The 22,682-nt window shown below is 40.3% G+C and overlaps 1 protein-coding gene across 3 annotated transcripts in view; it reads left to right on the top strand.

Moving 5' to 3' along the window:
* Positions 1-22,682, top strand: part of LOC117406677 (FERM, ARHGEF and pleckstrin domain-containing protein 1-like) — an 85,049-nt gene that overhangs the window by 33,875 nt on the left and 28,492 nt on the right. For all 3 annotated transcript variants that reach the window (XM_059029282.1, XM_059029283.1, XM_034010929.3), the window contains exons 3-8: positions 11,255-11,359; positions 12,117-12,159; positions 12,594-12,672; positions 18,376-18,473; positions 19,979-20,093; positions 22,238-22,385. In XM_059029282.1, coding sequence (XP_058885265.1) covers positions 11,255-11,359; positions 12,117-12,159; positions 12,594-12,672; positions 18,376-18,473; positions 19,979-20,093; positions 22,238-22,385 — 588 coding nt within the window. The remainder of the gene's footprint in view (positions 1-11,254; positions 11,360-12,116; positions 12,160-12,593; positions 12,673-18,375; positions 18,474-19,978; positions 20,094-22,237; positions 22,386-22,682) is intronic.

Here is a 22,682-nt window from a genome sequence, read left to right as displayed (position 1 = left end):
CAGAAATTAAATGACCCACTTGTTTATTTAAGCATCTATGTTTTGTTCTAGCATTCAAAACATTCGAGTCAGATGGTCTAGTGTCTGCTTGTCGTGAAGGTGCAGTATAAGACCTGGGAGAGATACCTTGGCTCAGTGTTGGTTTCCTGACCAGACAAGTATGAAACTTGAGTGAATTGTTTTCTGTCACTTCAGTTCATGCTCAGATCCAGAGGGATCCACCTACTCCAGTGTTTTCAGGTTTATTGAACCGAGTAGCATTCTCTCATATCTAGGTTTGTCTAGGCATGTAAATAAACAGGTCTGAGGCACATCATATTCTGATTGGATGAAGAAGCATTAGTTGAACTTAAGTAAGGATTGATATAAAAAAAAAGTCATCATCTTTTTCTTAAGCTGTGCTCACTGAGCCAAAGTTTCAGACCTATTTAATGCTATGTCCTAGATTTCATATTTAATGAAACCGAACATGCGTTGAAAATGACTCAGGAATGTGCCTATAAAATGAGTTCATAATAATACACTGCAAGTTTCTGCATTTTTGGAGTCACTGAATTAATTGTTAAACCCGGTTCTGGGATGACTCTTAACTGTGAGTCAGCCATGCAGTTAGATTCATATAAGCCATCATTTCAGGTTATAATAAGGTGCCAGACCGTTTCAGTTGTCAATGAGTCCTTCAGGCATTACATTGAAATCTAAAATGTAATTTAGTCTGATCAGTATTCTAGAACTTCTGAATGTAATATTAAGAGGTTGGTGCGTTAATAAAATGAGAGAAACAAGAGAATATTTGTGGTGTGTGTGTGTGTGTGTGTGTGTGTGTGTGTGTGTGTGTGTGTGTTTTGTTTTTGTTTGTTTTTTTGGCGGGGGGGGGGGGGGGAGGGTAACGATGGCACACTAAAGCAAATCCTTAAAACAAATTTACGGGAAGTTATTTTTGTTAATGGCGATTGGTCTCAAAGAAATATGGATTCAGAAACACCAGGTAGCTCAGTAACCTTGTCCCTGGCTGGCCCACCCCTGCCTGCATCCCCCAAGCATGGACTTGAATCCAATGTGTATTACACTAGCATCCACAGTTTGGCACATTTAACCTGTAACTTTTTAAATAAACAACTAAAGACGTATTTATATATAAACTAGCAAATCTAAACGTGTGTTTGTTCTTTAATATTTTCCCATATCTGTAGGTAGTTGCAGATGGGATTTTGTTTTTCTGAACATTTACTGCAATACCACCCAATGGGGGGGGGGGGGGGAAAGAGCTGGCTGATCAATGTGTTGCTGGGTTTGCTTTGTAACACTGTTATTGGTGAAAGTAGTCCACGTGTCCTGTGGAACTGTGTGGCCTTGGTGCTGCTACCTAGGAGACCTATTGTGTTGGCATGGATACCAGGATTATTTACAATGACATTCATTCATTCAAACCAACCCAGAAACCACACCTCATTTTTTATTAAATTAAAAAAAAAAAAAAAAAAAAAGACGTAGTTTGACGTAGATGATCGCACATGGCATTTGGAATCTCATCTCGGGGGCAAATAGCAGATGTACACCTGCAAGGTTAGTTTAAGTTTACGTGAGTGGAGCTTGAATGCACAATTGCATTCGACCGTTAAGCCTTATCTTTACTGACAACATTGATGAAGGTAATTTTTCTACTTGTAATAAGCAGCAGCTTCCAGTCTGCCCTTGGTGGTATAAATACTGTAAATAGACTCCATTCATAATGAGACTGCTTTCAACTGCTGGTAATGTTCATTTATTTATGTTGCAGCTGTCAAAGCAAATTTAATGGGACTTGTACTTTTGAGTTGTGTTTACCATGCAGCAGAACAATAATCTAGGGAAAACCAAGAGTGTTTCTGTAATAGATATTTAATTGGTTTCCTCCCACAGTCCAAAGACATGCTGTCCAGGTTGACTGGTCACTCTAAATTGCCCTCTGTGTGAGTGTGTGTGTGTGTGTGTGTGGTGCCCTGCGATGGACTGGTGTCCCGTCCAGGGTGTAGTCTCGCCTTGCACCCTGTGTATGCCAGGTTAGGCTCCGGCTCACCGCGACCCTGTAAAGGAGTAAGCGGTTAATGATAATGGATGGATGGATGGATATTTAATTGGCTAGCATTGTTTATGATGTCTGCAAAAATAAAGTGACCGTTTGTATAGATTCACAGACCACAAATGCCAGGAAAGCAGTTTGTTCCCAAATAAGAAGTTTGCCCTATACTTGGACAGCTCTCCATAGCAAGTTATTTAAAAAGGGGTGTTTGTAACATGAACAGAGAGTATGTAGTGTTCAAGTCCTGCTATGGGATGATCTGGAAATATCTCTTCCAGGTAAGAGTTCATGGAGTGCAGAGCCCTTCCTAAAGACAGTCGGTGTGCAAGGAGGCTTCTGAAAACATTCTCTTACTAGACATTTGTTCAAGGGCTTTTTTTTTTTCTCACAGGCCATCTATGTTGCACTGCTTTGCTACTTTGGTTGGAAACCAGTAGTAAGATTTAAACGTATACTGCATAGCCCCTTTTAGATCGAGTCTTAAGAGTTTACAGCAAGGTCCATGAAATGCCAAGGTGGTGTGACATGTGGTAGCCACAGGCTGTGCAGTTTGATATTGGGTTAATGAATTCCATGGAATGTAGTTTTTTTTTTTTTTTTTTTTTTTTTTGTTATCTGTGTTGCAGATAAGTCCTGTGTTGTGTTGAGAAACCAATTACTTTGGAATTGTTTGTCACTTGGATACATGTCAATAGATGCAGACCGCTATAATAATTGACTTCTGTTTTTTGTGTGATTCAAGGGATGTGCAGGCGCTAAATATAAAACAGAAACAATTAAGAAAAAAAACTTTGTAGCAGCTGTAAATCCATGTTTTTTTAGTGTGGGGGGGGGGGGGGGGCTTTAGTTATTTTACATCAGGGAATTACAATATAATCTGAGCTTTCTCCAAAAGTACTACCAGGCCTCTTGAATTGTGTTTCGTCTCGAATCCTAGGAGATGGTTCTGCTGTTTTGTATGTCAGTTCAGGTCAGCTCAACAGTGGCAGCTGAGCCTTTCCTTTTTGTTACTTTGTGCTTTCAAAACTAGTCCCCCTTTCGATCCGTTTCCAGAGCTTTAGCACCGGGGCTGTGAATTTAGGGGTGTTTATTTTCCATGCTGCAATGATGTTGATTTTACTAGAAGTGTGGGAATTTTTTTAATTGGCCTCTTAGGAGATACAGTATCCAATATTTAGAATTCTCAACTGTACAACAGTCCAATATTTGAAATGCAAAGCGAAATTATAATTAATAAATAAAAATAAGCAGCTTTTTATTTTATATTTCTATAATTTAAATATACTCAATGAGGCCTGGTTTCTCTGTCATAAAATGTCACCATGTATAGAAGTATGACCATGGGCACAGCCATTAAATGGGCAGCTCTTTAAAAACTGTAGATGTCGTGACATGCATGCATACATACATACATACATACATACATACATACATACATACATACATACATACATACATACATACATACATACATACATACATACACACACACACACACACACACACACACACACACACACACACACACACACACACACCTACCTGTGTTGACAGTCCCACTATTTGTTACGCTCATAAACAAACAGTGTTGTTTCTGAACACATGAGGTAGAAAACTGGCGACGATAATGACACGTACGGCTTCATTTGCAGTCAGGGAGCCTTTGCCTTGAAGAAATACATTGGTGGCCAGCCTGTTCATTCATTCAGAAAAGAAACTTCGGAAGTTCCATCACTCTAGTCAACAAAGTCTTGTCTTTTTAACACACAGCAAATCCTGTAGAAACCACAGAGAGGCTTTTGTTGCATTTACTGCAGTTCGAAGAATAGTCTTGATTCTTTAAGGGATGGATGTGGAGAGGGATATAATTATGCCACACATTTGAGATGTTTTACATTTAAGATTCAATGGGACTGGGCAACACGATTTGAGTGGTGTTGCCAAGTCATTGTGAAACGGAAGCTGCTTCTGCAACTCTGCAAGACTTTTCTTTGTAGTTATCAGCTTGCCATTCTTTTGCGTGCCAAGCTTCTGAAGTGGTGTTCGGTAGCATAACTATCTAATGAAGTTAACCTATAAAGTATTTGATATAGTATTTAGACAAATGTGTTCTATTTCAATACCATATACTGTACTTTAATGGACCAGATTTTAAAAATTGCTTTAAATTTGTTTTCAAGTAAAATCGGTTAATTGAAAGTAGTTTTTTTTTTAAATGTCTCTGCTGTCAAAGTCCCACCAAAAAATGTAATAGTTCACTTGAGTCCATCCAACATACTGTATGTACTGTACACAGTTAGTTTAGATTCATACAACAGTGTATGTGTTCAGACTATGTAATACTTCAAAATTGTGTTAAACAAGACTGTTTAGGTGGGCTCCCGAGTGGCGCATCCAGTAAAGGCGCTCCAGGGAGCTTCCAGGGGCGGCGCTCAATTGGCCAAGCACCGCCCGGGAGGAGGAAGGGTTAAGTCGGCCAGGGTGTCCTCGGCTCACCGCGCACCAGCGATCCCTGTAGTCTGGCCGGGCGCCTGCGGGCTTGCCTGTAAGCTGCCCGAGAGCTGCGTTGCCCTCCGACGCTGTAGCTCTTGGGTGGCTGCATGGTGAGTCCGCAGTGTGAAAAAAAGGGGTTGGCTGACGGCAAACGCTTCGGAGGACAGCGTGTGTTCGTCTTCGCCCTCCCGAGTCAGCGCAGGGGTGGTAGCGGTGAGCTGAGCCATTTCCAAATTGGGGAGAAAATAATACAAAATAATTGGCAACGACTAAATTAAAAAAAAAAAAAAAAAAAAAAAAAAAATAGATTCTGTGACAAATGATGGGACTAGAAGTCTTTCTTAATGTCATCAGTGTTAAAAATGTAGATGTTTTAGGTGGCACTCTACAAGGGGTGGAGACTACACTGAAACCTGTAGTATAAGTGTGAAAAGCTCTTAATGGCATAAGTGCTGATAAGGCTAGAAACTGGTCTAAAGTGAATGTGTGACAGCTTGTAAACCTACAGTGGCTCAAACAGCTATGCAATAGGAGTGTTATTTCTGGTTTTGATGCTGTTGTTTTTTCTTCCCGTGCCAGTCGGATCTCAGATTTGCAAAGGAGCATGACAGTATCGTGTTTTTATCGACAGCATTAAAGTACCGAAATGTAAAAGTTAATACAAATACAGTATGGGGTTTATGCAGGCACATTTATATCTGTGGGACAAAATTAACAGTTGCCAAATAACGTCCATGGCTTTATGCTAAAATTGGTTTTAAAATCAGCATGCAAAACTGGGAAAAAACGTGTCGGGTTAAGATTTATTAATATACTGTTCTAATACAGTGACACAGGGACTTTGAGTGACATCACGCACTGATGCATCCATTAAACCAGCTCAAAACCAAACCTCTGTTTTACTTTGTAATGAAGGCAGCATGGGGCTGTAAAACGGTGACAATCAGCTACTGTAATTAAGCTAGGGCAGCAGTAGTAGAGTAGTGGTTAGGGCTCTGGACTCTTGACCGGAGGGTCGTGGGTTCAATCCCAGGTGGGGACACTGCTGCTGTACCCTTGAGCAAGGTACTTTACCTAGATTGCTCCAGTAAAAACCCAACTGTATAAATGGGTAATTGTATGTAAAAATAATGTGATATCTTGTAACAATTGTAAGTCGCCCTGGATAAGGGCGTCTGCTAATAAATAAATAATAATAATAATAATAATAATAAGCTGTAGTTTCAGGTTACTCCACTCTGGGATGGGGGGAAAGAAATCTAGTGTGTGTCAAGGCATGATTTGAAACCTATATTCTACCCTTTACAGCATGCAGTAAATCTAGGGCCCTTTCACACTGTTTCTGTGTGTGTTTCAAAGCTTCTCTGGCAAACCTGACAGTACTACACAAGGCTGGGTTTGTTTTAGCATTTTCATGCTCTGCTTAACGGAACACATTCCGTGCATAAAAACATGTTCTATCTGTGAGCTTTGAGGAGAGCAGCAAAAAGGTGAAACTCTGTGTGTTGCTGCTTACTGCAAGCAGACCAGTAAAGGTGGTCTTGGAGGGCAGTGTCAGCAGGTCAAATTCAGGCATCTGCTGTCACCTGGAATTCGCTCATGTTTGTGAGAAGACTGATCCCCACGCACACAGGCATGCTGGGTCTGATTTCCAGTTATTTTACACAAGAGCAGTAGCTTGTAAATTTAAAGCAAAATGTGGAATATTATTTACTTTTCAGCTCGTGTCACGATTCCAAACTGACAGTCTGGTAAAAAACTTTTTCAGCTTCTTTTGATACAATTTAGTCGCCTTAAACTAAACCGCATTTATATTTTATTCAATTTTAAAGTTCCTGTGTTTTGTGATTTTTTCCGTACTTCAGGTTCGCTCGCTCTAATGTTGGAAGTGTTTTGAGGGGTCATTTTATTTCTGAGCTACAGTACAGCAAACCAGGTCCCCATTTTAGGGTTATTCAAATCTGTAACAGCCTAAATGAAGACCTGTTTTGAAAGTTCATAGTTCCTTGGTTTTATAAATGTGAAATTGTAATAAACAGGTTAGACCTCAACAATGCTCCAAATATTATTCTTAAACACCAATTTCCCTGGTGGCATGATGTCGTACTGTTGGCAGGTCAGACATGTACAGTAGGAGAAGCACATACAATACTGCAGAATTGGGTTGTGTTTCCTGATGAACATTAGAATCGAAGAGCGGTAACTCCCATTATACATTACAGGCACAGACTGAGTGGTGCCGTTAGTGACTGTCCGACAACCCCATTGTCTCGCAAACTCCTCAGTCCAAGGTACAGAGAGCTATTGCACATAGAAGAGAAAGACGGTGCAGTCAGTCATTCTTTCTCATTATAGAAATATCTAGAGGTCTTCATGACAGAATGCATCTGTAAAGGAAGGGAACCTTTTTCAGAAGTACATATGTTCCCCAGTAATTGTATAATGATGATGAACAAGTTAGTAGATCCAGTGTGCTATACTAGATTTTCAGAGCAGATGCCTGCTGCACACAGTACATACATTCATGTTAATGTATATACCAGTTCCTAGATTGCTATGTAGTTTTCTATGGATTATGCTTTTAAATAGTGGCTGGAAGGAACTGCCGAATGATTTCTTCATAATCACAGACTGTGAAATGAGAAGCCATGTGTGCTGTAGGGCAGGTGTTCACCACAACGAATTTCCGTAAGTTGTATCAATGCCAAGTCTACGAGTTGCACGCCTTGTTTTTACAGCAGTGAGCCTGCTCATTGTGAAGCTGTGTTTATTGCCCTGTATTTCATGTGATCTTCCTCGTCTAGAAGATAGACAGCCTTGACTCTCCTGCCCCAGACTCTTCTCTCTGATCTGTTGCCATTGATAAGCTGGCTGACACAGCAGCACTTGGCAACACCAGTCTATTCATCTGCCAGTCCAGTGAGCCCCTGTATTCCTCACAGTTTAAAATGACAGTGATCCTGCCAACATTGAGAAAATCTACGCTCATGACTTCCTTCAGTATGCTACCTAGCACGTCAGATCAAATAACACAAATATATAGAAGTACGAAAGCCAAATATCCATTTAGGTGAACATTGGCAATTCATTCGCCTTATGAGTGGTAAAACTATACATCATTAAACCATTTTCAACCCATAACATGTTCTTCAGTTGCCTGAGCCTAAAGGTGGTGCACTCTAGTGGCAACATTTGGAATCTTCAGGGGCTGACCTGATTCTTTCAGGAAAGGCATAATTAATAAAACATGGAAGAAATGAAGGGGTTCAGTTCTGGTGCTTATTTATCTTTTTTTTTTTTTTTTTTTTTGGTCAAGTTGCCCAATTGCCTTTAGGTGTGTGTTCATGTTAAATAACCTGTTATTTTAACTTATGTAAGTACAGCTGTAATCTCTTATAGTGGATGATTCTGTCTCTTTGTGACAGCTGTTTTTAACAGTTGCATCTCAGAGGAAGCAGTCCGAAGCCTCCTGTATTTTGTGGGTTTTTTTTTTTCAGAGCTGCCAGAGTCTGGTCCACAGGTTTGATTTTGTAGGCTGTTGAAAGCCAGGATCGTGGGTTGCTGTGCCCTTGGCATTAGAGCTGTAAAGGAAGAGAGGAAAGAGGAAGAAAGTGCAGTGAAATGTCCACCCTGTTAGTTAATTTAGCAGAGTAGCTACACACATTTTCTTTTACCCTATTACATTCTTTGTTGTTTTTTAAATGCTTTTATAAAAGTGCTTGTGCAGATGAATGAATACAAAACGACTGGCTTATACATGCTTGTGATTTTTTAATGAGCAATCATCCCACAAGTGCAGTGGTCCCCGGAATACTATTTGAGACTGCGTTCTAAAAAGTAGCCGTCTGCAGTGGTGACTGACGTCAAGTGGGGCAGGTTTGTCATTCTGATATTTTACAGCTGTTTGGAAAATACAATCGGACAGTTTTCAGATGAGCGAGGTCTGAATAAAAACAGGCAACAGATTCCCAACCCCCTTTAATCTCAAAACTGGAAGTGTATAGAGAAATGCAAGTCTTGTATTTAGCAAAAGATCACAAGCCTGCAAGTCCTCCCTATATATTTTTTTTCTCTGTACACCCCTGAAAACAAGATGCTCATGTTTGTCATGTGTGCACTGAAGCACCACGCTCTCAACACCTCTGCATGGAGATGCGCATGTGTGCACTGAAGCACCACGCTCTCAACACCTCTGCATGGAGATGCGCATGTGTGCACTAAAACACCATGCTCTCAATACCTCTGCATGGAGATGCTCCTGTCTGCACTAAAACACCACGCTCTCAACACCTCTGCATGGAGATGCTCCTGTCTGCACTAAAACACCACGCTCTCAACACCTCTGCATGGAGATGCGCATGTGTGCACTGAAACACCACGCTCTCAACACCTCTGCATGGAGATGCGCATGTGTGCACTGAAACACCACGCTCTCAACACCTCTGCATGGAGATGCGCATGTGTGCACTGAAACACCACGCTCTCAATGCCTCTGCATGGAGATGCGCATGTGTGCACTGAAGCACCACGCTCTCAATGCCTCTGCATGGAGATGCGCATGTGTGCACTGAAGCACCACGCTCTCAACGCCTCTGCATGGAGATGCGCATGTGTGCACTGAAACACCACGCTCTCAATGCCTCTGCATGGAGATGCGCATGTGTGCACTGAAGCACCACGCTCTCAACACCTCTGCATGGAGATGCGCATGTGTGCACTGAAACACCACGCTCTCAACACCTCTGCATGGAGATGCGCATGTGTGCACTGAAACACCACGCTCTCAACACCTCTGCATGGAGATGCGCATGTGTGCACTGAAACACCACGCTCTCAACACCTCTGCATGGAGATGCGCATGTGTGCACTGAAACACCACGCTCTCAATACCTCTGCATGGAGATGCGCATGTGTGCACTGAAACACCACGCTCTCAATGCCTCTGCATGGAGATGCGCATGTGTGCACTGAAACACCACGCTCTCAACGCCTCTGCATGGAGATGCGCATGTGTGCACTGAAACACCACGCTCTCAATGCCTCTGTCTGGAGATGCGCATGTTTGTCATGTCATACACACGCAGTACAGTAACTCTTCAAAGGCTTGCCGAGGTCTGTGGAGAAACAGATGCTTTCACTAAATCATGCCAACGTGACCACATCAAAGAGCATCACTCCCAGTGAAATCTTAGGAGTCAAGAACAAAGTGTCTCTGTGCAGCCCCTTTCACCACCAGCATCTGGTATCTCACATCAATGCAGAGCAGGGAGCGCTCTTTGATTTTATGAATTCAGTTATACTATGCAGGGTTAAAAGCAATTATTTAAAAGAAGTTGTGAATACTTATTTAAAAAATAAATAATTAAATAAATAAATAAATACTGTGTCTTCATCAGGATTGTGGTTTAATATTTAATACTTTTTAAACTGATTTATACAAATGAATTACTCTTGTTGTTTTGATTGTGTTCTTCTCTTGTCTATGCTGGTGTACTCTTCTCTCGTGGAGTTTCCAGACTCGTGGGCCTTGTTCTGTGGAGAAAATGTCTTCCATACAATGAAGTGTTTTATTTCAAAGAGGTTCTTTAAAAATGACACAAATTCACATCAGAGTGACCAAATTAAATGTCAAACAGGTAAACTTGGTTTCTCTGTTTTCGTGCTCCACAGGAGAAGCTCATGGGTATTTAATCAAGAGTGGCTCATTGAACCCAGAGGAAGAAGTGTCAGGGTTTTGTGATAAATTGGCTTGAATTCTTTTCTTTTGAAAATAGCAGTGGATCTTCCCTCCTGATGGTTAGAAGGGCTTACTGAACATGTAATGGCCTGCATGGATACAGTCTCATGGTAGATTAGAGCGAATGCACATTTCAGATCTGAAATCTAGTAAGCCCCTCATTGTAAAGAGTACCGTGGAGAAAATGCAATGCTCTGGTTTTGGTGGCAAGGGGTAAACAAAATCAGGGCTGAGCATTTCACAACTCTCCCGAAGATGTGTTTGTCTCATATTCCTCTCTATGCAATATTATTTAATTGCTTATTTTTTCAATCGTATAGGAATGTTAAAAATAAATAAGTACAATATATTCATATTTTGTACGAAAGAAAATGATAGGGAAAATGATTTCATGAGGCTATTCCTTGGTATTACTGATCATACGTGTACAGTATGTAGTCTAACTTAAGTTAAATGTTCAGCTATGTATTATTGATATGTTATTGATGTTGCTAGCATGTCAGGGGATTAATCTTGCCAAAATATTCATAAATCAAGAATACCATCTAAATTAGGCTACACTGCCTATTTTACATTTTGTAAATTCCTTTGTCCTTACGGCATTATTTACAGTGTTGTCAGAGGTTAAATCTGCTATTCTCTGCCTTTGTCTGTGGTTTGAAGGAGCGCTGTGGGGGGAAACTCTGACACCAGCTTAATAAAATAAAGCTGTAGCTGTTACACCACAGTGAAACATTGCCCCAGTCTACACAAAGGCATAGGATACAGCTGTTCAGGCACTCTAAACTCACCAAGGGTGCTGTAATGCATGAAACACAGCGAAATGGCTTTTGTGAGTGATATACTGTAGTGCTGTTGAATCTGCTGTTCACTCTGTATGGCTCCCTGTTAAAGTTACTGTGTTTCCTTATTATGCTGAGAAGCATCGTGGTCTCCATTTCTTCCTCTCGTTTTGTTCACAGCAAAGGGCCCCAGGGAAGATCCTCTTTGATCTGGTCTGTACACATCTGAATCTCATCGAGGGGGATTACTTTGGACTAGAATACCAGGACCACCGCAAAATGACAGTGAGTGTATGAAACCCTGCACATGCTTTCAGCTTTCTGATGTCACTCTACTGTTAACAAGTATCTCAAGACCTTGGCTTTATGGTGATGTCAAAACACAGCCTATAATGTTGTGTTAATCCAGGATTAATAACCAAGAACAAAAAGGAAAACCGCGTATATCTCATCAGCACATCTTTCTGGGTTCCTTTGTTTTGTTATACTTGGATCAAGTCCAGTTATTCTGCTTCCTCACTATATACAGAATTCATTTCCTCCTGCAGGTAATAGAACCCACCCAGCTGCAGCATAGCGACTGTGAGGCACTGACAGGGTCCTAGTAACTGCTGCACAGGAAGCTGCAGCATAGCGACTCTGAGGCACTGACAGGGTCCTAATTACTGCTGCACAGGAAGCTGCAGCATAGCGACTGTGAGGCACTGACAGGGTCCTAGTAACTGCTGCACAGGAAGCTGCAGCATAGCGACTGTGAGGCACTGACAGGGTCCTAGTAACTGCTGCACAGGAAGCTGCAGCATAGCGACTGTGAGGCACTGACAGGGTCCTAGTAACTGCAGCACAGGAAGTCATTGGAAATGTGTGGGGGTTTTTTTGGGGTTGTTTTTTTTTTTTTTTTTTTTAAACCTTCGAGATTCTCACTTTCAGCTCATTAGAATGGAGTACCATTTGTTATGTTTAAGAGCTTGGTTTGTTCTACATACACTCAGATTTTCACTCTGACAAGCTCGTTGGTTTGACCACTTGTTTGTTTTCGCAGGTGTGGCTGGACCTCCTGAAACCCATTATGAAACAATTAAGAAGTAAGTAGAGCAGTGTAGTATGGTCAGTGTGATTCTGTAAGGTCAGATTTTAAACAGTGTGTGACATACCCCTCTTTACTAGCTTTGTGCTACAGTTTGATCTGCTAAAGGAATATATTAAGGAATATTCATAACAAGTCATATGCTCTAATATCAGTGCACCCTTAATTTATTACATAATGTACTAATGCTAGTTTCAGATATATGGACACTAAGCTCTTCTGTTGGAGAATCCAGAATATTTTGACAGACTACCTGATGGTCATTGTATCAAAATGAAACGATACATTGTTGAATATAACATTTTTTTAAACTATTATATTTAATGTTATCTTTTCATGAATTTGACAAAATGCCATTCTCATTCTGCCTTGTTTGCTTGTAGATTGCTTGTGTTGTGTGTGGTTTGTAATTGAGTAACCCTGTTTCTGCAGGACCCAAGCAGACGGTGTTGAGATTTGTGGTGAAGTTCTTTCCTCCCGATCACACACAGCTGCTGGACGAGTTAACAAGGTCAGCGCAAGTTTTCTGTGCCGGTTATGAGGGGGCGCTCTCCCTGGCTGTGTGCTCACTGTGTTTCCTTGATAGCAGACAATAAGAATGACGACATGCTTTAATGTGTTGAGCAGTGACTGCTATAACAAGGCATGCAACAACTTTAAGATGGTGTGGGGAAAAAAAAAAAAAAACGTTCCATTCTTCAATTTTTTTTTCATGTACACACAGCAATTGAATAAATCAAATACATTCATTTTGGCAAATGCTAGTCAGATGTTATGAAAGCTGTTAGCGGAGAATATAAAACATGTGCAAACCTAAATGTACTACTGAAATAGAAATTCCATTCTTCTATTTTTTTTTTTTTTAATGAACTCCTCGGTGACCAAGTTGTGGAAACCTGGTAGGCTGTGTAGATACCTCTGCAGTTTTATTTCGGTACTCCATAAGGATAAGTGGGAATAGTGTTCGCCGCCCTGGGTTTTGCGTATGAATGTCTGTGTTTTAAAGTTGAAAGACCTTGCCAATGTGGCTTTGCTGGAAGTATTTTCTAATTTGTAATTTCGGTTTTGAGCTTCCGTTTTGTATAATTTCTGTTTTTGTTGCAGTCTCTAAACGGTTGCTGCAAAGTCTGAAGTCAACAAACAGTTTTCCATTTTTATTTTGATGACTTAGAGTTAGAGCTCCACTCGGTGTTCAGCCAAGGAGGATTCAATTGTACAGTTGCATGCCTTCTCTATGTTTTCTAGCGCCCGGCCAACAGGAGGTGCATGCTGCAACGCATTACGTGGGCAACACAATGCAGCTTGGAGCATTGCATGCCTTGACCAGCAAAACAAGAAGTCTGATGAGGCAAACAGATTACTTGCATGCATGGCTATCACATAATTTCAAATGTTGTAGAATAAACTCATTTATCTGTATATGTTGTGGAATTAAATATATTTGTGTGAATTAAAAAGGCATGCAATGCATGGGTTGCATACATAGATGACACTCCACTGGTGTTGAGGTACCACATTTGCACTGAGCTGGATGCATTACCACTTAAGTAAGCTAGGCATCTGTTCATTTCATTAATGTATTTTGATAGTAGAAGTTATACTGAACCTAATTTTAATTTGAATTGGGTTTTCTTAGTCTTGCAGCTAGCTGACGCACTTCATTCAGAGCAGAGTCAGAATAGAATTGGAACATTTAACGTTAATCGAGTGGTCAGGGGTACAACAGGTTGTTGTTGTTGTTGTTGTTACCTGCTTTTCGCTGCTTTTACAAACCTGATTTTAGAAACTTTTGCGTGGGAACTTGTTTCTACAGTGTCGCTCAGGGGTCTGGAATTGCAGTTTATAATGTCAGGCTTGTCTTTAGTGTGCTTTGGCTTTCTCTCTTTCTGAACTAGGCCAGTTTCACCCTCCAGCTCCATGAATAGCTCCAGTGATGCACTGTTTTCCAGAGCTATCCAATTCCCATTTTCTGGCACAGAGTCTAGTTTTTTTTTTTCCCCTCATTGGAAAAAAAATATCCTTTTATGGATGAATTGCAAATCTTGTTTCAAGTTGCAGTACATGTCTGATTATGGAATACAGGTGCTATGTGCTCTATACAGTTTTAACGTTTGAATAACATCAAGCAGGTAATATGAAGGAAATGCCTGCTGTTTTCATTGGCCGTAGCTGATGCAACAGGCTTGTTTTTGCAGCTGTAGTCTGGAGTTTGATGCAGAATGCTTTTTTTTTTTTTTTTTTTTTTTTTAAATAGGCTGTTAACTGTTTTGTTTAAATTTGGAGAAGGAGAAAAACTGTGAGTCAGATGTTCAAGCACAATCTATAGAAATTTAAAAACTTTCTTTTATTAGGCCCAAAGTTGAAGGTGTGTGGTGTTTTTTTGTTTTTTTTTTTAAATAAAACAATAAGACTCTTACTTTGATATTACATTTGTGAATGTTCTCTCCCAAGTCTGGTATTTCATTTTACAATGTTCTGCTTCAGTCAGAATCCCTTGTGCATCCCATGTTTCTGCTCAATAGGCTGTCCAGAATGTCAAGCTAGTTTGATGTTTTGAAGTGATTGAACAACATCTATTTTGCTTTATTCGTTTACTTTCCAAAGAAACGAGTACAAATTTGCTGTCATCTCTATATACAGTAGGTTATTGACACTTTACCTTTCTCTCTGTGAGACTTCACAAGACTCAGTCCCGAGAAGCACTGCCCATCCCTGCTACAGTTTCCTGTTCCCGCCCCAAACAAAAACACACATTTTGCAAATATTGTAAAATAAGCTTCACCTACCAACTCCACTATGTGTTTTTTAAATTGCTTTTTAAAAATTGTATTGATTGTTGCTAAAGCCTACTGTAGCATACAGTCTCTGTACACTATTTCCTACATGTGAGCCGAGAAGGTCACGTGTGTAATCGCACAGTAATCTGGGTGCATACAACAGTGTTGAGGGCTCAGCCCGCAGAAACATACCTATCGAATTTAGTAAGGAACCCACCTCTATACGGTACTCTGCTCTGTACCAGTACAGTATATGCATTTAAAATACAGTAGAAATACAGGAGGCAGTGTGGTCCAGTGGTTAAAGTCCAGGGCTTGTAACCAGAAGGTCACCGGTTCAAATCCCACCTCTGCCACTGACTGACTCACTGTGTAACCCTGAGCAAGTCACTTAACCTCCTTGTGCTCCATCCTGCGGATGAGATGTTAAATCAGTGTCCTATTGTAAGTGTCTCTGCATATTATGCACAGTTCACAGCCTATCTCTGTAAAGCGCTTTGTGATGGTGGTCCACTATGAAAGGTGCTAATATAAAAATACATATATTATTATATTATATTATTATTAGTGGTATTTGTTTTCATGTCCTTGTGCAGTGGAAGTGATGAATGGTGAATCGGTGTTCAAAAGAATTCACTGCACTAGAAACCATAGATTATTTGAACACAGTCACCACTTCCTTTATCCTTTAGACTACAGGTAGTGGACAAAAAAATGGAAACGCCAATGTAAAGTCACTTAATAGGGCATTGGGCCACTATGGTATCCCGCTCTGTGGAGTTCTCGGTGGACCGTTTATGATGAAATAGGCTGCTCGATTTGCAGTCAATTGATCTGCAGTTGCTCGCCTGTTTTGCCTTGCACTTCGAATTACTCTTGACTTATCCAGTTTTGTGACCAATTCTGTTATGTTGTCTGTTCTCTTAAATATAGCAAAACAATACATTCTAAATGTAGTTTGGTACACAAATCACAATCTCATGTAGAAGTACTGTATGCTTTAAAATCGCGCTTTAGGGCTAAGACCACGTACAGTATTTGAATTGGTATTCAGCAGGCCTCATTGACTTAACTTTCAAGTAATTTAAAGCAGGTCATTTAGAAGAGTTATGTTGGTACACATTTTTTGACTGTGTGAAAATTGATCTGTTAATGTTTCCATTGTAAGAGAGCTTTGGCCCTGGATCGCTTATCTATGAACACAATCTTTTGTGCATTTCACTCGGATGCAGCTGCATTGAAAATGAGATTGATTCCAGAGAATTGAAATTGTAAATCCATTGGGCTGCTTATCCTTAATCTTTTCAGTGACTTTTCCCCCTGTTTCCCAGCCTTTAAGTTTGGGACTCAACATTTTGCAGGATCAGCGCAGGGTTATCGGATCCCCAGGCCTGTTTTCTTTTGAAGGGTTTGCGTGACGTGTCGGTGCAGGACAGGCTTAAACAAGAAACAACAACCAAAGCAGAGTTCTAGGAATCCAAAGGCTAAAGTGTTGTGGCTTAACATTGCATTCTGTAACATTTACATTCTGCCAATTCCTTCAGAGTTTCTTGTTCGGAAGAACTGTATTACTGTTTAACAAGACCCAGACAAAACCTTCTAGGAGTTTACCACAGTGACTTTACACAGCAATTCTGCACTTTCCTGTGCGTGGTCATATACAATGCTATACCATAATTATCACTGATTCACTATGCCCGTCTGTGCTCTAACATGCTTTCACTGTGTTATTTCTTTATAAGGGAAAATCTCCTTTAGTATTATTTTAACATCTTGTATTTGATGCAGATGGATTCAGATCCTCTATTTACTCTGTTTTCAGTCATCCTTTTGTCTTGTATGGCTGATTTTCACAGACCCTTACTGAAGATAACGTTAGTCCAACATTCGTGCTAAACCCGCCAATTTATGGAAGAGCCGTCCTTTCTAGAGTAACCAAATTGCCAGTATGTTGGTTTTTACCAACAAAGTACCAGCTGTCTCCCTGGCAATTACTTTTAATGACTGTTTGAATGAAATCCCACCCCCCAGCATTGCCCCACAAACAAGCAGAACATTAACAAGAGAAGAAAGCATTGACATGCTACAAAACAGAACCACAGATCAATGTGCTGTGCACCAGCAGTAGGCATTCAGTGGAACCAGGCTAATTTTTAGAGCCTATCAAAGAAGAGAGAAGTGGTTGTCCTCCCAAGGACAGTGTTTGAAGAGATCTATACACTTTGAACTGCAGAAGAAGCCATCATTGACAGGCAGCTCATCAGCAGAGCCCATTATCAGGGTGACAGACAGTAATGATGCAGGTTCCTCAGGAAGACTATGGTAAACAGTGTGATTCCTGTACATAACTAGAGCTCAGCCATGCCTGGAGAAGTAATGTTTGTAACAATGGAAATACTCAATGGAATGGATCATCCACAACTGTAACTGAATTATTTTCATCGGATGCATCACATAGTTTCTCTGCAGTTTTTAGGAGCTTTAGTGTGGCTTTAAAGGTATGTTATCTCATCAATAAACTTAGTTTATAAACTTAGTTTATTCTCAATGTCCCAGAAATAATAATTTATTTTGTGAAGCTGAGACTGGGGTGGCTTGTATTTTTAAATTGATAGGTATCTTTCTGTAATAGCTAGCGTTTGCAAACCCATGTGTGGAACCAAGCAGTAGCAAATCAATAATGAATGCGGTATAATGTGGGAGAAGATGAAAGAGGGGAAAACAAATGTTGCAAATAATCTTAACTTTTTCTAATGCCTTTTTCTGTAGTCAAATATCTAGTAAAATACAATACCGTATCCAACAGAAGTCTAAGGCTTGTGTTTTAAAATGAATCACTGCCAAATGCACTCAATCACTCCCTCCTTTTACTCTTGGAGGTCAAATGGGGTCTGAACTGGTTGGCAGAGTTGCTGTCTCTCCATGCCTTTTAAATAATCCGGAGTTAAGAACTGTGATGACACTCCATTTGCCATTAGAATATCACATAATATAAAATTCTGATCATGGTGTGTTTATACAGCCCTGCTGTGCACATTTCTATTCATACACTCCTGATTTAGGGTCATACGGATGGATTTCACTGGGCTGTAGTTCAAGATTAAATCCATGGTGTTGGTAATGTATATTGATTGACTTACTCTAAATGTGTTTTATTTAAATAGAGGATAATTAAAGACTAGTCCTGTCTGAGAAAACTAATCCGAGGGAGAAGGCAGAGAGTAAATGCTATAGGACTTTTTTTTCACTTCACTGATTTTAAATTTACATTTAACAAGGGTTTCACTGTGGTACGAGCACGTTCTGTCTGGTTTTTAATTTTTTTATTTAAACCTTCCAGGGAATGACTTGGACTATTGAGATGAAGCAAATATATTTAGCTCTAAAATGTAACATCCTATTGATTTGTTTGTTTTCCCTATTTTTATATTTGGCAGGTACCTCTTTGCCTTGCAGGTAAAGCAGGATCTTGCATCCAGCCGACTCACTTGTAACGACAGCAGTGCCGCACTCCTCATCTCCCATATTGTTCAATGTAAGTAGAGTCTGTATTGCGCATTACTGTGAATAGAACAGTTACAGTAACATCTTCTGATTTCTCTGAGTGTGTCTACATGATAAATCGTGCATCTGCTGTCCTGTGGTTCCTTTTGGTATGTTTGTTGACTTCTTTTAAGCTGTTGAAGCCCAAGCTCTGCAAGACTGTAGCCTTCTACTGTAGTTCTGAAATAAGATGCCAGAGTTCAGACCTGTGCAGCAGACTGGCTGCCTTGTGATTTATAGTGGACCGGACCTGATCACCTCCTGGCAGCCCACAGAAGTGCTCTTAGTACTAATCTGCATGAAGCCAGTCTGCTTTCACTTTGAATGTCCTGAGAGTGCCAATGCTGGATCTGGCCTGGGAAGTAGCTCCCAGTCGGAGGTTTTTTCACCTTCTTGAGAACATCATTGTTATTCAGAGTGGGAGCTTGATGTAAGCTGTGAAGGAGCTCCCACTTCGTTCGGTCTGCTGCACTGCTGAGTAAAGTAAGAAAGTCTTCGCATGAGCTCCCTGCCCCGGGTTTAATGAGACTGGATGTTTAGACAGCTCCTGGATGTTAATCTCAGACTCTTTACTGGAATAGGGGGACAGGGATATTCAGTCACTGTTCAGAAACAAATATAGATCACTAGGTCAACAACATTTCTACCATTAGGGATTGCTGTTAAGCAGAGTTGTGACCATTTAAAGGCTACAGTTAAATATTTAGTGTTATATAGTATAAATATCCAGTTTACTGGGTTCTCTTTGGAGAACAGAGGTTTCGAAAGACCATCAGTAAAGAAAATATCTGTGAAGTGCTCCCTCATACTATTATTTAGCAGACGCCTTTATCCAAGGCGACTTACAGAGACTAGGGTGTGTGAACTATGCATCAGCTGCAGAGTCACTTACAATTACGTCTCACCCGAAAGACGGAGCACAAGGAGGTTAAGTGACTTGCTCAGGGTCACACAATGAGTCAGTGGCTGAGGTGGGATTTGAACCGGGGACCTCCTGGTTACAAGCCCTTTTCTTTAACCACTGGACCACACAGCCTCCTATATACTGTAACACGTTAGTCAGTAGCCCTACACAGTGCTATACAGTGTGTGTTCCACCTTACAATCAAGTTTCAATTTTAACAAGAACCAAAGCCTGTAGTGGCCTCATCTCCCTTTTAAAAAAAAAAAAATGAAAACAAAACTTTTAAAGTAAAATAAATCCATACTAATATTGTATTTTATATTTGTGGTTTTGAGTTGTACTAGATCATTTTAATTAAACTTCAGTTCTGTTATTTTTGTATTCTAAATGTTTCTCACTTCTGCCTCGGTAAAGAAAGCCATAATTAAACATGAGTAGTGTTCGATCTTTTATTTGAAGTCTGGCACAAATCTAGCTTTTGTTCTGTCCCTCAATCTAGCAGTACAAAGTAGATTATGCTAGGCGGGGACAATATTATCTTGCAAAGCTCTTCAGAACTGACTGCCAATTTCCTCTTTCCTTTTTTCGATCAGCCGAGATTGGAGATTTTGACGAAGCCCAAAGCCGACGGCACCTCCGGGAAAACAAGTACATTCCTCACCAGGAAGCACTGGAGGACAAGATTGCTGAGTTCCATGGCAAACACGTGTGCGTTCCTGCACTGCTTCACATGGCCTAGCTGCAATGCTTCTGTTCAATCTGTCTCTGCAGAAATCAACATGTTGTGGTCCTCATTTATAGTAACCTAGCAACAGAAATGATCATTGTCGTAAAGTGTGAGAATTATCTGGTTTTAGAACTTGAAAAGGTAATAACTGGAACATGAGTATTGTTGCCAGGTTGATGTATATGCTTTCATTCAATTCCAAAAACTTGGCTGTAACAGTTAACTGTTACCCTTTTTATATCTCCAAAGGATTAGTCAAATACAACTCCCACATAGCAGGCGGCAGCTTATCAAGTTCCAGTTGACCTTTCAACAGGTGTTTTATATGTGGCAACACCTATAATTATCCACCTAATCAGTGCACTGTGCTCCAGCCTCATTTACCAAATATTAACAGAGAAACAATTACAGGCTATTGCAGTGAAATTGTTTTAAATCTCTTTTTAGTAGGTTTTGATAAAAATTGACTATGTGGTAATAGTGTTGTACTGTGACCACTGTTGTGCATTGTAGTTCTTCATGCCCGAGATAAAGCTCTGACCTGTGCATTACAGTACGTTTTCTCATAGCATCTTTAATTAAAAAGAAAGCCTGACTAGCCTCTTGGTTAAGAAAGAGAAGTGATTTTGTTACAATTGTCAATTTTACTCTGTTACAAAAACAAGTTTTGAATATGGTAACCTTTGGTAGCATGAATAGGAATATACAAAACATTTGACGTACTTCAAGAAATTAAATCAAGTATATAGTGCCACAAGAAAACAGTCCTCATAATTAAGATGAACTCCCTGGAGTAAGAAAGACATTAAAGTAATTTGTAGCTAACAAAATAGTGCCATAAAATGTGTTGCTTTTACAACTATCCATTTGAGACATCTGTAGCCAGTGGGTAAATTATTATTTTTTTTAGTTTTGTGGCAAGCCACACTTTCCGCAATATACAGTCATATAAAGACATGTTTGCCTACCTAGTTCCGTCTCCTGTCAGATATTTCTCCCTTGTGGTTTGCCAGCAGTTAACGCCTGATTGTGGGTTTCACTGAATATACTCGGGCAGAGAGATTACATCCACTGTACTCGTATAACAAAGAGCAGTTTCATGTTCTAAAAGGACATGCAAAAGCATACTTTGTGGAATTAATTTCTTATTTACTGTGTTGCGTGTGTTCAAAACAGAGCCCCAAAGCTGTACTACTACTTCTGGCTGATTTTGTTTAAAATGCATTTATATACCAAATTGAGATTTAACTAAAATAGACAAGAACTTACTTTATGGGGAAAAATCTACATCTGTGGGTTGATTTTCAGCATTTTCAATGATCAGGGTTCATGTGCTTTCAGCTCTTGTATGTTTGGAGTGTGACCCTTTTTAGAAGTACAGTACATCCATAGATAGTTAAAACCCTAATCTAAAAAGTTTTAAAATGCATGTCTTGTTGCTGTGTGCCACGCTCTTGCTCTTGGTCGTGTTTTCTGCCCAGCTGGTTATTTTTGGCACTTTTCTGCCCTGTGCCATATTGGCAATAGAAACTCTAATTAACCGCTGCAGACTGGAAACAGGAAGTCCTTTCCTAAATCCGATAAGGGAAATGAATACAAGTATAGTTTGTCGGTGTATGTCTGTCTTTGTGTTACTCGCCAGTAGAGGGGCGAAACAATAGAGATTGATTGGGTGTGCAGGGTTTTCTTTTATTTTACTGTACATTCATTATTTGCCCTATAGAGTTGTACAACTACAAAATAAATAAGTTCATGGAACATTCAAAAAAGGAGGCGCCTCATTCCATTCTTACCTTGTCATGGGCTAACATTGGAATACTAGAAATGCTGAGAATTAACTCTGGAAAGGGTTTGTCTCAGCATTAATAGTTGCCCACTGTAGTCCAGCAGTAACTGAGCAGACCCATCTACTGTAGCGCTGAATATGGGGTAGATGTGCCAGTATATCAATAGGATAGGGATTTGGTTTCAGGTCTCAATATCAGGAGTCAACCTTACTTGAAAGGACATCATTTAAGGAAGATGTTGCACAGTATAAAGTACTTGTGTGTCAGATTTAAGTACAGTTTTCTAATGAATTTGGCCAGTATGTAATAAAGAATTGGTTTGTTTGTTTTTGGGTCAGGGGTCAGACGCCGGCCGAGTCAGACTATCAGCTCTTGGAGGTGGCCCGGAGGCTGGAGATGTATGGGGTCCGGCTCCATCCTGCCAAGGACAGGGAAGGCACGAAGATCAACCTGGCTGTGGCACACACCGGGATCCTAGTGCTCCAGGTACAGTCACAGGAAACACACTCGCTGCTGCTCTTGAGCAAGGGAGACTTGAGAGAGTGATTACAATTCTGTTTTAGGAAGACCACACACACACACACACACACACACACACACACACACACACACACACATATGATATATTATTGTTTTGGTACTGTACATAATGTTGGGTTGGGTAGCCAAGTATCTGGAAACATGTTCCAGAGTACTGGAGAGTATAATATGTCAAATCAGATTTCTGTACATAATCAAAGATCAAATCAAAGATGCTGAACGTTAAAGAATCTGTTTAAAAAA

This window comes from Acipenser ruthenus, chromosome 8 (assembly GCF_902713425.1).
Source record: "Acipenser ruthenus chromosome 8, fAciRut3.2 maternal haplotype, whole genome shotgun sequence".
Classification (NCBI taxonomy): domain Eukaryota; kingdom Metazoa; phylum Chordata; class Actinopteri; order Acipenseriformes; family Acipenseridae; genus Acipenser; species Acipenser ruthenus.
Note: the sequence above shows the minus strand (reverse complement) of the source record. Positions and strands in the feature narration are given on the sequence as shown.